A 15118-nucleotide genomic window follows, 5' to 3' on the forward strand; every position below is an offset into this window, starting at 1 on the left:
TTATATTTACTGAATGATTTTTTTTACAAATTTTTGTTGCTTGGTGGTGGCTCAATTCTGGTCTTATGACCTTGAAGACCACATAAAGCTCCTCTCCCTTGTTATTAACAGCTGTACAATTCAAATTTTTGGAGTAAATATATCAATATTATTATTATGACTATAGAGTACTAAAAATATATTAGCCACAAAAAAGGAATTCCCAACATTTGCTATGCATGCAAAAATCAACTAAAGTCGACATGCCCCGAAATATTATATCATCATCTTTGCTCACGGAATGCAGCTAAAACCACCTGTTGCGCCAGGGGCGGCATAATTTTAGAAAAGGCATTCGCCCCCACGTTACAAAGCCAGAGAGTGATGCACCAAAGTTAATCGGTCAGTTAATTATCCATTAATAATAATTAACTGACCGATTAACTTGGATAACCTCTCGTGATGCACAGAGGGAATCCGTTCTGTAAGGCTCAGTTAGTGTATCTTAGGAGATAAAGCGGCTTTAGGCGCCGGCGTAACTTGATATCTGACGGAAGTATATTCATGGCAGCCAAAAAGAAATACCCACTACCTATTATCCGCCAAAAGTAAGAGTTATTATTAATGGAACCCAGGTTTAGTCACCGGCCTCGCTTATAACTAAAACCAAAGATGTGTGAGATGTGTTTGGATATTTTGGAGAAAAATTTGCAATAAATGAAAGCGCAATATATAGGTGTGATATACGACGGAATTACGCTAATTACAGCCAAAAATTTATATTTGGCTGTAATTAACCTTTGGCTGTAATTATTTACCTTTGATGCGTCAATTATGAAACCAATTAATAATAGACTCCCCATAGGAACATCAGATTTGCTTTCGGTCCTCCAAAAAAAACCACCCCTTACGATATGTGTAATACAATTTGATCTCTTAAGTGATGATTTTTCATATTCTCATTCACATTTTTCTTTCGATTGGCAAATTAATATACTTCTGATACTTGACTTCTCAAGTATATTCCCCAATCGTTTAAATCCACAGAGATACACACGACGTTAAGCCATCAATTAATTATTCACGAGAGGAAGTCCTTGAGATAAAATCTCAAGGTGGGGACTCGCTCCTTGGAACTGTGTAGGTGATTTTTTTTGGAGCAGAGAAGACGTTCTGTGCCGGCAGAACTTCGCGATCTCAGACGAAAGTATATTAATTACAATCGACAAACTTTCACCAAGATCTAAGCGCTGTCATCGGCAAGCCGATCGCGTTAGCGAAGAGACCACGATAGCTCGCTTTGAAGCGCGCCCGGCGCCGCAGGGCTGCCAACCCCCCCGCACCCCGACCCCGCGATCCTCCACTGTCGAACGCAACCGACCCGCGGCCAAAGCCCTCGCCGCGGCGCACCATCCAGGAGGCGTTACGCCCACCCAACCAAGAAGTTTCCACTTCCGGTGACTTGAACCTTGGCAACGTCGCCGTGGAACGCGTGGGCCATACCACCTGGTGGGAGGTTGCGCTGTCCGAACTGATAGAGCCACCGAAATTAGGGGGGGGACGGATTGCAAGACGCGTGCGACCGTCACCAGAGGCTTTGGGTGGAGTCATAACCCTTCCGGTGTCAGCCCGTGGGCGAAGAATTCTTCCTCTTTTATTTCCTCTTGACTGCCTCCGAGTTGGAAAGCCTCAAAGAGCACGGTGGCCTACTATCGGAACAACACTGTATCACTAAACCAATAGCAGAAAATGTAAGAGATAAACAATTGCCGCCAGCGCCCACACCGATCCCAGGATCGGGCGAACCCCGCAGTAAACCCACTTCAAGGCCCAGGTTATTTTTAAAATTAAGAGGCCGCATCACCGCATATCAACAGGTAGTAGTTTGCTATTTCTCACAACGTCTTACTCATTGAAAACCTGAGTGATCACCTTGAAATCTTCAGGGTATATAATGTAGAATATTCCCAACAATAATGACCCGAAAAAAATTGAAAACTAAGTCGGTAATTTAAACTTTATGTACTTGACTAAAATCTTTCCGCGGGACATTACTGAAAAATTGCGAAAAAGGGTAATAATTTCCAATTATTACTGAAGATGTGCACCCGCTGTGAACTAGCGTGATGATGATGTGAACTCACATCGGAATACAGGTCATTTTTCATTAAAAGGACGTGTCACTCACGCACGACCGATCGCAATTTATCATTTTTCGCGACAGACAACTCGCTTAAAAGTTCCGCTGTCCTTTTCAAAGCTTTCTTAACTAAAATAATTTTACATATGAGGAAAAGCCGAGGAAATATTTTCAATGGATATACAGGGAAATCTTCACTCCGCCATACTTTATATGCTCTGGAAATTTCAAAATGAATGAAGTTTAGATTAGTCACGTAAAAACACCGGGAGAGATGCATCCTCTTCTTCGAACTGAACCACTGAGTGACGGTGCCTTCCAATATTGAACGACTGCTTTCTAGTCACATTTTTTCCAGTCCCGAGGGGATGCAATATTGGCCTAAAAGGCATTCGCTGTTGGATTGTCTCCCACGTAGTGATACGGTATCGGTAAAAAAATACCTCGTCCAAATTGCGACAAAGAGGGTCTTTCATACGGTACGACGCGGTGAGTGGGGCAGATTTTAGAAAAATTCCTGCACTGCACGATAATTCGCTGATGACATTCTTCTCGCTCGCGTCCAGAGATTATTCGAGATCCGTTCATTACGTCCGCGTGAATATTTATGCATCTCCGTGATTTTCACTCTGACGTGCGAACAATTCTCAAAAATGAAACAAATGAACTGAAACATCTCTCGTCCGGCGTCCACGTGGAGTTAATTGAATTAAATAATGAAATTCCAGCCGGTCTGACGATTTCTGAGGGAGGCATGCGTAAAAAGGTGTGGTATGATGAGGGCTGCACTGACACTGTTACTCGTCTCCGGGGACGGAAGCGGTGAGGGAAGGATGGGGAAGGGGGCCAATGGGGGAGGCGGGAGGCATTGGGGGGGGGGGGAGCCAGTGGGGGCGGGTAGGTGACATCACTGGACGACGACTTATGGAATTATGGAAAAAGGTCCTCAAAAAAAATCTTAAAAAAAAATTCGACGCCTGTGACTCTAATTGGAATTCCTCGCTACGACCTCGTTTCTTTGCGTTTGAGAATGTATAAAACTAGCCATCTTTACATGTGAATGTCTCCTGTTAAGAGGACGTATCCCACCCCCTTGATCGGTCGTATCTTGTGTTTTTTTTCTGACGAATCGGTCATTTATAAAATACGTTATCATCTTGAAAAAAATGTATCGAGTATAATTTTGTCAAAGTTTTTCGTTGTCAAAGTCAAAGTCGTTTTTCAAATTTCAAGACTGTTATCGCAGAAAAAGTAAAGTTTAAATTTTCGAAACTGAGATGCATTCTAATTTTGAATAGGGTATACTTTGCACGCGATGTGAGGTGAGGTTTCTCATATCTTAATTAGCATATCATTTATCATATTGGTTTTCGAGATTAATAATGGGTATTGTGTCGTGGGAAGAGATATGCTGCCTTAGTTCGAGTTCAAGAAGCTCAGCTTGCCTTATGCCTAACCCGTCGCACTTTCGTCTCATTGAACGTAATGGATCCTTTGGTAAAAACAGCGACGGATTTGATAAAAACTTATTCTTCGGTATAAATTCCTAGCCCAAATAATCGTATGACAGCTTCGGTTGGGGTGTTAATTACGATAACATTTACTGATGTCTTTCCTATATTTATGCAATTTACATGTTCTTTGAAGACCTGAGACCGTCCATTGCTAAAAAAAATGACCTTCCATAGTAAAATTGGTGTAGTGAATAAAAACATTATCAGATTATGAGTATCTGACTATCGGAAAGATTTTACTCCAGAATTTGAACCGTGTACCATTTGAATACTTTTTTTGCAATTCCCACTTGTTTTAACGTAAATCCACCAACCAAAACCACCACATACAGTAAAATAAATGAACAACCAAAACTGTTTTTTGGTTCAAAATAACGTTCTATCATATCTCATCCAAAAAATTTGAAATTTCGCCAATATCATTCGATCATAATATCAGCACCACACCCACTGGGCAACCACGCTTCATTAAAACCTAATCAAATGGAAGTATGGAATTCTTGATGCTATTATACCATGAAAATCATTTCGCAGGGCATCAACCCATACGTGGGCCGATGTGAGTTCGTAGCACTTCCACGAATTGGACAAAGAGAGATGGGTGACCAATTGTACATGGCCCCTCACGCATAAAAATGGACTCGCACAGAATCTGGAGGTGAGTGACACCAGAATGAAATCATTTCTTCCGTGGTGATAGACTGTGATCGAAATAAGGCAGTGGCCACAGGACTGGAGTGCGGAGATCGAAATAAAACATGTCTATTCACGGAAACTCGTGAACCCTTTTATATTGAAGTCTGTTCCTCTAATTTAACAAATATTCTCCCAGGAAACCCTTCTAATCAAATGGTACGCGTGCATTTCCGGTTTTCCTTCTGTGCGGCCCATCGTTCATGAGAATTCCTTTCAGGGAATCAAATAAAATACTCGTCAGCCTCCTCGAATGATATCTCCCTACGCACGCGGCGACTATCGGGAAGATCGTATGAGTCAAAAATGAAATTTTTCCACAAACTCAACCAAAGGGAGTGTTTCCTGAATAAAATACTGAGGGATGTAGAGGGAAAACTGTAATTTATTTTTTCAAAACCTTTGTTATCCATAAAACCATGACGAAAGACTGCTCAACTAATGAGAGCACCGTCCACGGAAGTAATAAGTCAAACACTCATGCGCAGTATCGCTCCCAATTCGATTCGATATCGATGAATTGGTTATTAGGTAATCGCAAGATAATGAAGGCATATCATTCCACAGCTTCATTTTGTGCAGAAATAATATTCTAGAAATTATTTCTCTCCAAATTGGATTTTTACTTCAGGTACACGAAAATTATTGCTTCCACTTACTAAGAAAGAAGATTTTTGATTGTATTTGAATTAATTTTAAGAAAAATGAATTGCCATTAGTAGACATTAAGCCATATATTTATTTTAAATTTATTTCGGGGTTCGGGGGAGCTAAGTCTGATGCTACTATGTAATGTCAAATGAAAAAAAAGTCAAAATGTCAAGAGTATACAAATTCCATCAGCGTATAGACCACTTTATTTAGAGATTTAAGCAAAATGGTAGAAATGTCGTTTTCCGAAAAAACATTTATACAAATTTTCATATTCTAACCAACGATGCGTTTAGTTATTCATTACTTTTAGGAATGCTCAAAAAATTCGGGGAGTGATGAAGCTCCTATTGCGGTCTCCTCGGCTACCTCCCTGGGCATCGGGCACGGACTAGTGATTGACTAGGAGACGATCCGTAGGATAAGCTCTGTGAGTTACTTTCTTATGTGTGAGCGCAAAAGATAAAACCGCATTTTGTGGTGAGAGATAGACGAAGTGGAAGAGAGCAAATTTGGTGGAGATGAGGGGCGCGCGAAGTCCAGAGCCACTCTCTCAATACAAGCGGATGGAGGAGATAAGCAGCGCAGACGGTGGGAAAGGAGTTCAAATAGTCTAATGAAGGGTCATTGACGTCATCCCAAACCTCATCGAATTAAGTCGCAAGCCCATACGAATCTGAGGAAAAGATTCTTCCTCTGACTTAATCATTGGAAGCTGCGATTTTGTCCAGTCTACGCCACGTTTTTCACGAAAATTTTCAATAAATGTCGACCGTACACTGTCCATTTTTATTAGAAACTACCCCTAAAATTTATGAAAGCCTAAATTAAGTAATGCTGAGACTGGACTAAGTTTGGATGGGTGACTTTCATCGTTTTTATCTCTTCTGCAAGTGACATGCTGGATGAACATGGAGTTGCCATGATGGACTTAAAAAGGTGTAAATGTCACTTTACAAAGTCTCCTGCCTCCCAACCATTTACATCTACCATGCATCCACTCATTGGATTGGGCAAGGGACAAGCCAAATTGACGAATCGATTCCCATAAGATCATCAAACTAAATCGATATTGAGCCTTGACTAAGGCGAAATGGGAGACCACTCATACCGTAACCATGGCGCTCTTATCTTCTGTCTGCAAGTAGGATAAACATAACGCACAATTGGAGTTCGCTGAATGAAACAAGAATAGCTTAAGTTCCGGGGTAAGTATCGAAGAGCCTCCCAATCATTCAACCATTTAAATAGGATTATTTTCATGCATAGCCATAATTCTGCTCACGGCAGAGGCAAAATCACGTATCTACGTATCAATTCCTATAGCACACGCAACGTAAAGTTAAACTACAGGAATAAATACTATTTCCATAGCTTTTGGGAACCAACATGCTTTCTATAATACCAGATCCAAGTCAGGTTCATGCCGTCGTTCGTGCTAGAAACATGGTTAGCTGGTAGATTCACACGTATTTCAAATATAGCGTTGGTTAGAAAGTTCTAACGAGATAAACATATCAGCATTAATACAAATCTCAAGCTGTATATCAGTGTTACCATAAACGGTGGCAAATTCATAACGTGTTTCATATTATATACATTTCAATGCCACCCGTTGGCTTCAATTTTATGATTTTAAAACCTTAAAGTCGCCCGTTCCTCATGATATAAGAGTAACAATATACATAACCTGTAAATGTAGGTTTCTTGGAAAAGTATAAGCAAATCAAAAATTGTGTTCCATCAATTTCCATTAAACCACTTAGGATTCATTGATTTGCATGGTTGCCAAGGAACCAAAATTATTCATTAATAATCAGCTCTCAGGCAATTTCCAATGTTGTCGGAGCTCAGAGCAGTGATAATTAAAATCGATCATAGGGAACTAGAAGCGACCTCCATACCGGGGAATTCGTAGCTATTACTTAATTTATTACCAGCAAGAGGCCGAGATTTTGGTGTTTTATTAGCAGATCTAGTTCTTGTTCCGGCAGCTTCGTGGATTTCACATAAGATATTTGGGAAAAATTGCTGCTGTTAAAATTTACTGAATCCGTTGAAAACAAAATAATTGTCAACATCTCCTTTTTACAATCAATTCAATTCCGTTGGATTAAAATATCTTCGCGAGATGTGCAATAATTACCTCTATTTTAATTGAAGAAGTTACTTTCCTAGTACAAACTCTATGGAAATAAATTACCTAATATCCATAATTGATCGGGGATTGTAAAGTCATGTCCATGGTTTGCAATAATACAAAACAAATATTAAAAAACGTAATAAAGCGTGATACATAATCCATAGGACCGACGGCGAATCTCCCATTAAAAGATTTGACTACTTTGAAGAGACGTTTCCTTTTAATCGTGTTGCAGATCAAGCAAAAATACGACTGAAGTTGTCTTGGCTAGGCATATAAATACGTATGCAAAAACTGATTCATACCCAAATTCCATGCTCAAGGCATCTAAAAAGCTCTCCCCACAGGAGAATACAATGATCTTCATATCCAAAATTAGTCACTCACGTTCCACATAACTTCATAAGAAGATAATCAAATTTAAGCTACTTCATTCAATGCCACGCCAAATAACGCAGAATATTTTCACCAGCTTTGATTAAAATCCAATCAAATGCATACACTTATCAGTAACGTTAACGAGAAGAGGAAAATTGGTTTATTACGTCAGTGATTTGTGAGCATTACCGGCATTTCAAATGAATACTCGGAAATTCAGATGGACGGTTCATTCCAAATTCATATGATGAAGAGGCTGCGAGGAATCTAATGAGTAAACTAACGGATGAGAAGATAATATATCGATAGGTAAACATAATTAGGCTATAACGCAAATAATACATGAACGAGAATTGGGATCGTGGAACTATTCTGAAACCACGTTATATTCAATCAGTCGCATTTAAAAAAGATTCAATTTAATTCGCAATATTCAACTCAATGATTTTAGTAAATCTATGCGTGAAACAATATTAATCGACAATTTTTCAGAATAATAATAGAACTATAATGCATAAAACTCGTCAGCATACAAGGTGAAACGAAAATTATGCAAAAGTTAAAAATATTTTTAATTTAACAAAGATATAAAAAATACTCATGCAGGTAACTAGTATACAAACTTTACAATGCAATGTAATGTAACATATAGAGTGAAGATAGATTTCATTTGGTGGATTTTTCACAAATAAAAAGAAATTCGCATTTTAAAATATGTTTTCCTAATCATCTTCCAATCAATTTCGCATTTACCGTTTAATGACAGTAAGGTTTTTTTTACAAAGGTTGAATAAACTTAATGAGCAAGTTATACAGTATCTTTTGTCTTCATGATAAAAATTTAGTTTTTCTACGCTCATAAAAACGTCTCGTATACTGACTTTTATTTACACAAGCGTTAGGACAATGAAATTTAACGCAAAAACTAAACATAGGTGCAGGAAATGGCGAAATTTGCACGATCATTCATACCAGCATAAATACATAGCAAAAGACTAGCTAATTTCTCTGCACCCCTCGCTTTGGAAGCAAAGGCAATAAGCATTCCGGTTCGAGCTGGCATCGCTCTAAGCTATCGCCCCCTCTTCCCATCGCATCTTAACTAAAATACGATAAAGTGACTTTATCAGAGATTCGTAGGAGTGGCGATTCTCAGGGTGATATTCAGTAGTCCTTGATAGCATTTAACATTTCCGGAGAATTTCACGCAATGTCACGTTGCCGCCGTAGACTTAAAGCACGGCAGGGAGGGTGAATTGTTGGATGCGCGGAGATTGGGAGACGATAGAGATTAGCCACGAGTTTCTCACACGTTTGAGGTTAACTGATGCTAGGATTTTCAGCGACAAAAAGTCTCGCAAAATATGTGGTGCTTCCGGAAACTTCACAGATTTTGGAAATAAACACATCCAAAATTTGACGCTAAACCGCATTCCTTCGAAACAAGAGAGGAATTGTAGAGGTGATTTCCTTTGTTTGTTACATTAATAGAAATATTCAAACAGTGAGATTTTGAAACGTTTCAACATTCATAAACTTAAAACTATTGATATTTTTCTGTCGTTCACAAGACATTTCCCAGAAAATGTACTCCAATTCCATAAAAATCGATGGAACGGTTAATAAATCTTTCCTCATATGGACAGATCAGCTCTCATCGCCGCAATGAAGACATTTTCGAAAACATATAAAAATATGGATTTTACTATAATATTATGAAGTGAAAAATCATTCAAGGTTCTCTGTAACAGACTGAAACGTCCTTAGTACAGCAGACTACATACATACATAGACAACATATTAACCTGAAACAAAGGACCGTAGTAAAGTAAAGTCGGAGTTAATTACGAAATTTGCTGAATCGGAGTTATTTACGGACGAGGCATTGCTGTAAAGAGCATCAGCGCCAATTTACTAAGTGTACACAAATGAGCCAATTCATATGAAATATCGTAAATTATAGTAATTGAAAATATTATCATACATAAAAATATAGTCAATATCGATGAACTTTGAAATTTTGAAAAGCGCCCGCCGAGAAAAAGAAAATCAGCTCAAATGGTACGTCGAAACCATCGCTAAGAGGATGTCTTCCACTGAATTATCCCCTGGGACACGAATGAGGATATAATCCGCTAGCATCTCCGTGAGGTGCATGAGGGCCGGGTAGGTGAGGCCGGCGGGCCGCTGTCGAGGTGTCGCTGGCGTGGGCAGTCGGGGGCGTTGCGTTCGAGGGGGGTGGGGTAGGGGGCGGAGGGTAAGCGACCCGGAGGCCGCGCAGACACCCTCTGGCGCACGCCCGCTCCCATGGAAGCTCTTTTCCGGGCCAACCACACCTAATCACGGGCCCAGGCATGGTGTCTGGGAGACGCCCCTTCAGGACCACCATCCGGAGAGGATGGGGCACCTGCAACTAGGCCAGCCGAGCTTTTTTTTCTAAATTACCAAAGACCAGGGACTCTATTCTCTCTACTCCAGAGACCAGGGACAGGGAGGAATAAAACTACATTTAATTTAAGTACTGCGTTAAGCAAATAACGTTTCATGCTGTCATGCGAACGGGTGCATATATGTAAACGGAGGGTGAATTTCGCCATGAAAAAATCATTTGTCTTAGCTGGGATTCGAAAACAGGTACTCCCAATGGCTGGTCAGGTATTCTACTAGTTATCTCCCCAAACCAAAAGAAACGGGCTCTAATTCCGTGCTAAGCCAAACCATTTTTACATGGTGTAAATACATATTTTAAGACTTGTGATCGCAATGAATATAATTCAGCATTACATAAACGACACAAAAACTACATACATACCTTCCAAAAGGATAATGTGATATCGTAAAAGGTGCTCCTTTCATTGATGATCTAAGACATAGAAAATAGGAATTGCTAGTGGAATTTGGATTGCACGTGGAATTCATAGTTTTATCTCTCACATTATTCATGATCAAGTAATTCCACCTGATAACGTAAGAAAATAATAAATGCACAAATAAAAATATCCGGGGCCGATAGTTTGAAAACTGGATTACCGATGAAAATGGCGACATTACCTTCGTTAAAACATAACGAAGAAAAAATGTAAGAGATTTTAAGAGAAATAATTTAAAAAAATAATAGGAAAACTTTAATTCGAAGTATACCAATAATTCTAGTTCTGCAAACTGAACTCCTATCGCAAGTTCACGCAGACATTAATTACAGACATAATTAAAGACATAACTACGGACATAAAGGCCCCTTATAAAACAATAGTTAAATTAAAACTTGCGAGTCCAATGTACAGATTGGAAAAGAAAAAAAATGAACTTTAGAAGTATTTGAAATAAAAAAAGTGGAAACGGGGGATCTGAAAAAAACGCAAAGATGAAAACGTCATTTTGAAGTTCCCCGCGGGCATAAATATCCAACGGGCAGACTAAATAGCCGTTGAATGAGCTGCTTACCAGAGTTTAAAGAAAGCAGCGACCGGAGGAAACCTTTGATTAATTCCAGGGACGGCGGGCATTATTTTTCATCTTGTCGTAGGTCGTTGCGGCCGCGTCCCAGCCAACGCGGCTTTTTTTATCAAGGGCGTCCGAATCTCAGGAGTGATGGAGGGGGAGCGAAACCAAAATTTTCAATATGCATAAACATAAAAGCACCTTAAAAAATGGGAGGTAAATTGAAACTACACATTTTACCGGACATTACGCGACACCACGTAGATTTCCTAATATTTTCCAGAAAATGACACGCTAAGGAGCTTTTACCCTAGCAAAAAGGATAATTTTGAATAAAATAGACAAAAAACGGAATCATTTTCTTGGCATTGTAAGTACTAGTATGCTCATAACTTCCTGACATTTTTTATAACGCACGTATAAGAATTTTAGTCGAGGTAGAAAAATGATTACTTCTCACTTAAATATTACTATTTCCTAGCGGTACAAAATTAATTTTTGACTACATTGGCCGAAAAAAAAGGTCCAGGATTATATATATTGCTTACGAATTTGCCAAAAAAGTGGAATAAATTTCGTTGGCCTTTGGGCCGCCGTTGAAAAGACCGGGTGATGATGAAAACGTAAACATGGCGGGGAGTGAGTTGCTCCCTCAACCTGTTGGACGCTTCTCACCGACGACTCGTTTGTTTGTTATCCAAACAGCAAACTTTCGATGTATGTCTACCGTCTGATTCATACCACGACTTCGACGAACCCTACAATTAAACGCCATGTATTTCTGTCAGCATTTAGGCACGCGTAAGGATGGAAAAACCTTTACGATGAAAAAACCAACGTATTAACATGATTCTATAGCCGCGAGGCTGTGTGGAACGAGTTATTTCGGAAAATACCAGCATTATTATTAGGATTATGAGCGAGCCGAAAGGTAATAATTTTTTTCTTTTCCATCTAGACATACGCGCGGTGATCCAAAAATTAACGATGAAATACGCACGCATCGTTCCTGTGTCTGAAATCTGAAATTTCGCAAATCATGTGGAAAATATAAGATGTATTATTAGGAATATATTTTCTCATACATTTAGCAAGCGGCTAATTAACATGAAATATTTTGTGAAAAAATCGCTACGCTCTATAATGATTGCATGTCTGAGGTATTATCGTAGATCGAGTAGAAAGATGTAAGTATTATTATAAACTATATACTTTGTTTAGCATTTTGAGTCGCGCGATAGCAAAACTTATTTTGCGATAAAAACCAAACGAATGGTAACATTTGCATGTCAACGTCATAATATGGTGCGGATATCGCCGGAAAAAATATTGCATTTAACGTTAGTTAAACGTATTTTCTTAATCTACACGGCATATTTTCTTAAGCATTCTTCACATACCCATGAAAATATTTTTTGACAAAAACCCCACTGCCGCACGGAATGGCGTAAATTATGAAATGGAGAATCTGCGGCGTTCAGCAGTGTGGGCAAATCAGAGCGTTTCACCCCCTCCCGCTTTCATCCCCGCCCACTCACCGACGCCAAGATTAATCTCTAACGACATTCCATGTAATAATGTCTTCCAGGTATTTTTAAGCTCAGCGATAAGAATCTAAAAGAAATGCTTCAAATGAAGGCGGGTATATCAGGGCACTGATAACCTTCTATTAAAAGATGATCATATACAATTGCTACACCTATGGGTGCTGGTCCGCGGCGAGTACCTATGTGGATGAGTCCATGGGCCAACCCCATCATCAGGGGGACGAAGATGGGCTCATCCAACTGGCTGCCATTTTATTCGCTAGGATAATGTTGGTTCAAAAAATAATTTTCGGTATTTTATCTTCCGAGAGATATAAAATCTATGCCGTGATATATAGCGCCAAAGAAGATGATCTTAGCTAGAAGTAAAAGCTGTTGCAGTGGACCATGGGTTAAAGATATTTAGTTTTCGTGCTGGATTATTGATCGCAGTTATAATTAACCTCAGTCAATATCACGCCATATTTACTGAAATGGTCCATTTTAGATCTGGCGGAGAAAATCACATATAAGGAAACAATAAATTTGTATATAAATATGGATGAATTGAAACGGATTCCTCGTTAATTAATGCGAAAAGAGTTCCCAAGGAGAAAAAATAATGGTTCGCATGCGCAGAAGCAATGAAATATATAAACATAAAATTACGAAAAGAATGCCTCAATTTATATCCTAGCTCACCGACGTCAACAGAAAGTAAAAATAATGCGAGGGCATTAAGAATACCGTCTGCTTCAGAATGAGGAGTTTCCGAGCCTACAAAACACGCACGTCGGCCCGCTAACATGAATAAATCAATCCGACGACGGAAAAACCTCGAAAGGCTTCGTCAACTTGGACCCTACGAGTTCGTGGGACACCTGATGAGCCTCCCCTCCTAATGCGCCATTCCACATGAATCGACGCGAGACAATCGGCCCAGGAGGAGGACTTCGCTTCAGTCGAGGAAAAGTTTGCGATGCCGTGAAATCGTTTGACGTTCGATTGACGCCACGGAGATCGGCCCCGTGTGTCGCTCACCTCAGGCCGAGGGATTGGGGAAGAGCTTGCGAGGCAAGTCAGCCCGACAACGGAGCGTGGGACGGCGAGAGAATTTCATTTGTTTGGCTCTGTCTTTTTTTACCGGTTCGGCGTCAGACACGCTCGACGAGTCACGGCCGCTCGCGCTCCGATGCAAAAGAGGCGAGGCGTACCAAAACAATGGCGGGGGAGAAGACGGCGTCGGAGAACATCCTTACAAGGCCTTACAAGGGTCGAATGGAGACCGCGGCACGCGAGCAGCCGGGGCATTTGACGAAGGTGAATGGCGCGAATCTTACCGAATCTGGAACGCGGCGGCTCCTCGGGGGCCGGGACGTACTTGTCGCTCTCGCCCGCCTTCGGGACCATCTGGATGTCCCCCTCCATCACGGACCTCAGTGTTCGCTGCAGTTTGGCGGTTTTGTCGCAAGTGGTGCGGAGATAAGCGAAAGAGTTCGCAGGTGGTCGCTGGGCTAAGTGCGGCTGAGGTTGGCTCTGCTGGGCTGTCTTCGAGGGGAGGAGATCAGAGGAAGATGCTGCTTCGTCCACGACCCATGAGAGACTGCGAGACTCGACGCTCAACACTGACTCCTTCCGGCTAACCCCACCTCCTCTCCCCCTCCCGCCCAACCTCCTTCCCCCACTCCGCCCCTCTCTCCGCGTGCGGTTGACTCCTTCCGGCCGCCTCCCCCCACTCCTCAACCCCCTCCTCCCCCTCCCCCGACCATCTCGTCCACCACCTACAGCGATTCCCTCTCACGCACATAAACCTCCGCCCCTCGTCATTCACCACCCGAACAACGCCATTGGATCCCAGATCAGGTATTCGGGTGGGGGGTGGGTGGGCTTGTAAGGGGATCAATTCCATGAAAAATTCACCTATCCCATTTTCGTTTCGACAAATGTCATGAGCGTAATTATAAATATGTGCGATAGCATGCGAAAATAAGTGTCGGTGGGTGTGCCGCCACTGATATCAATGACTGATTGGGCGGGAAAACGATAAAGTCGGAAGGCATTGTCGGAATGAGGAAATATACGAGTGCGGTGAATGAGTGGGTAAGCACTGATTGACTCTTTACGCCTGTTTCTCCGTGCTGCGTGACTGCTCGCATGGCAGCAGGTGTGTGAGTGGACGCGGAATTGTGTAGTCAAGCTTGGCCGTCGGGACGTGATTGAGACAGGGAAGAACTCACAGGCTTATTATATTGCTCTTGGAATCGGAGGGAGTTTTTTATACAAACAAGGGGTGCCCAGCAAGGGGTATTTAAGGCGTGCCCAGGGGGTTATAGATATGAGGAAAATGAAGAAAAAATCACTGCCCTAGTTCTAATTGGCTAAGCTCAATAAATAATGTTGGAGGAAAAAGCTGTTGTTCTTCATTATTTTATCATTGTTCGTGCATTTTTTAATTAAAAAATATCATGGGATATCCTCATTTAAAATGAGTTAACCTAACCTTACAATTATCAAGACCCTACCTCATCTTATCGCTGCATCACCTGAGGTTAATACTATTAGCACTATTAGCTCGAGTAGGCGTGGCAGACAGAGCCAAATCCGAGGAGCCGACTTTGTCTAATCGAATTTAGCGAATATTCCTGAATCTAGA

The 15118-nt window shown here is 40.9% G+C and overlaps 1 protein-coding gene across 2 annotated transcripts in view; it reads right to left on the reverse strand.

The window, feature by feature from the left end:
• The window catches only part of LOC124170779 (putative inorganic phosphate cotransporter), a 172025-nt gene that overhangs the window by 101716 nt on the left and 55191 nt on the right, over nt 1–15118 (reverse strand). Inside the window, exon 1 of one of the 2 annotated variants that reach the window (XM_046549735.1) lies at nt 13806–14069. The exons of the other annotated variant lie outside the window; for it this stretch is intronic. Within the exon in view, the coding sequence (XP_046405691.1) occupies nt 13806–13893 (88 nt within the window). The 5' untranslated portion in view covers nt 13894–14069. Of the gene's footprint in view, nt 1–13805; nt 14070–15118 lie in introns of those variants that run through there. 2 annotated transcript variants of the gene reach the window in all.

Source organism: Ischnura elegans, chromosome X, assembly GCF_921293095.1.
Source record: "Ischnura elegans chromosome X, ioIscEleg1.1, whole genome shotgun sequence".
NCBI classification, from domain to species: domain Eukaryota; kingdom Metazoa; phylum Arthropoda; class Insecta; order Odonata; family Coenagrionidae; genus Ischnura; species Ischnura elegans.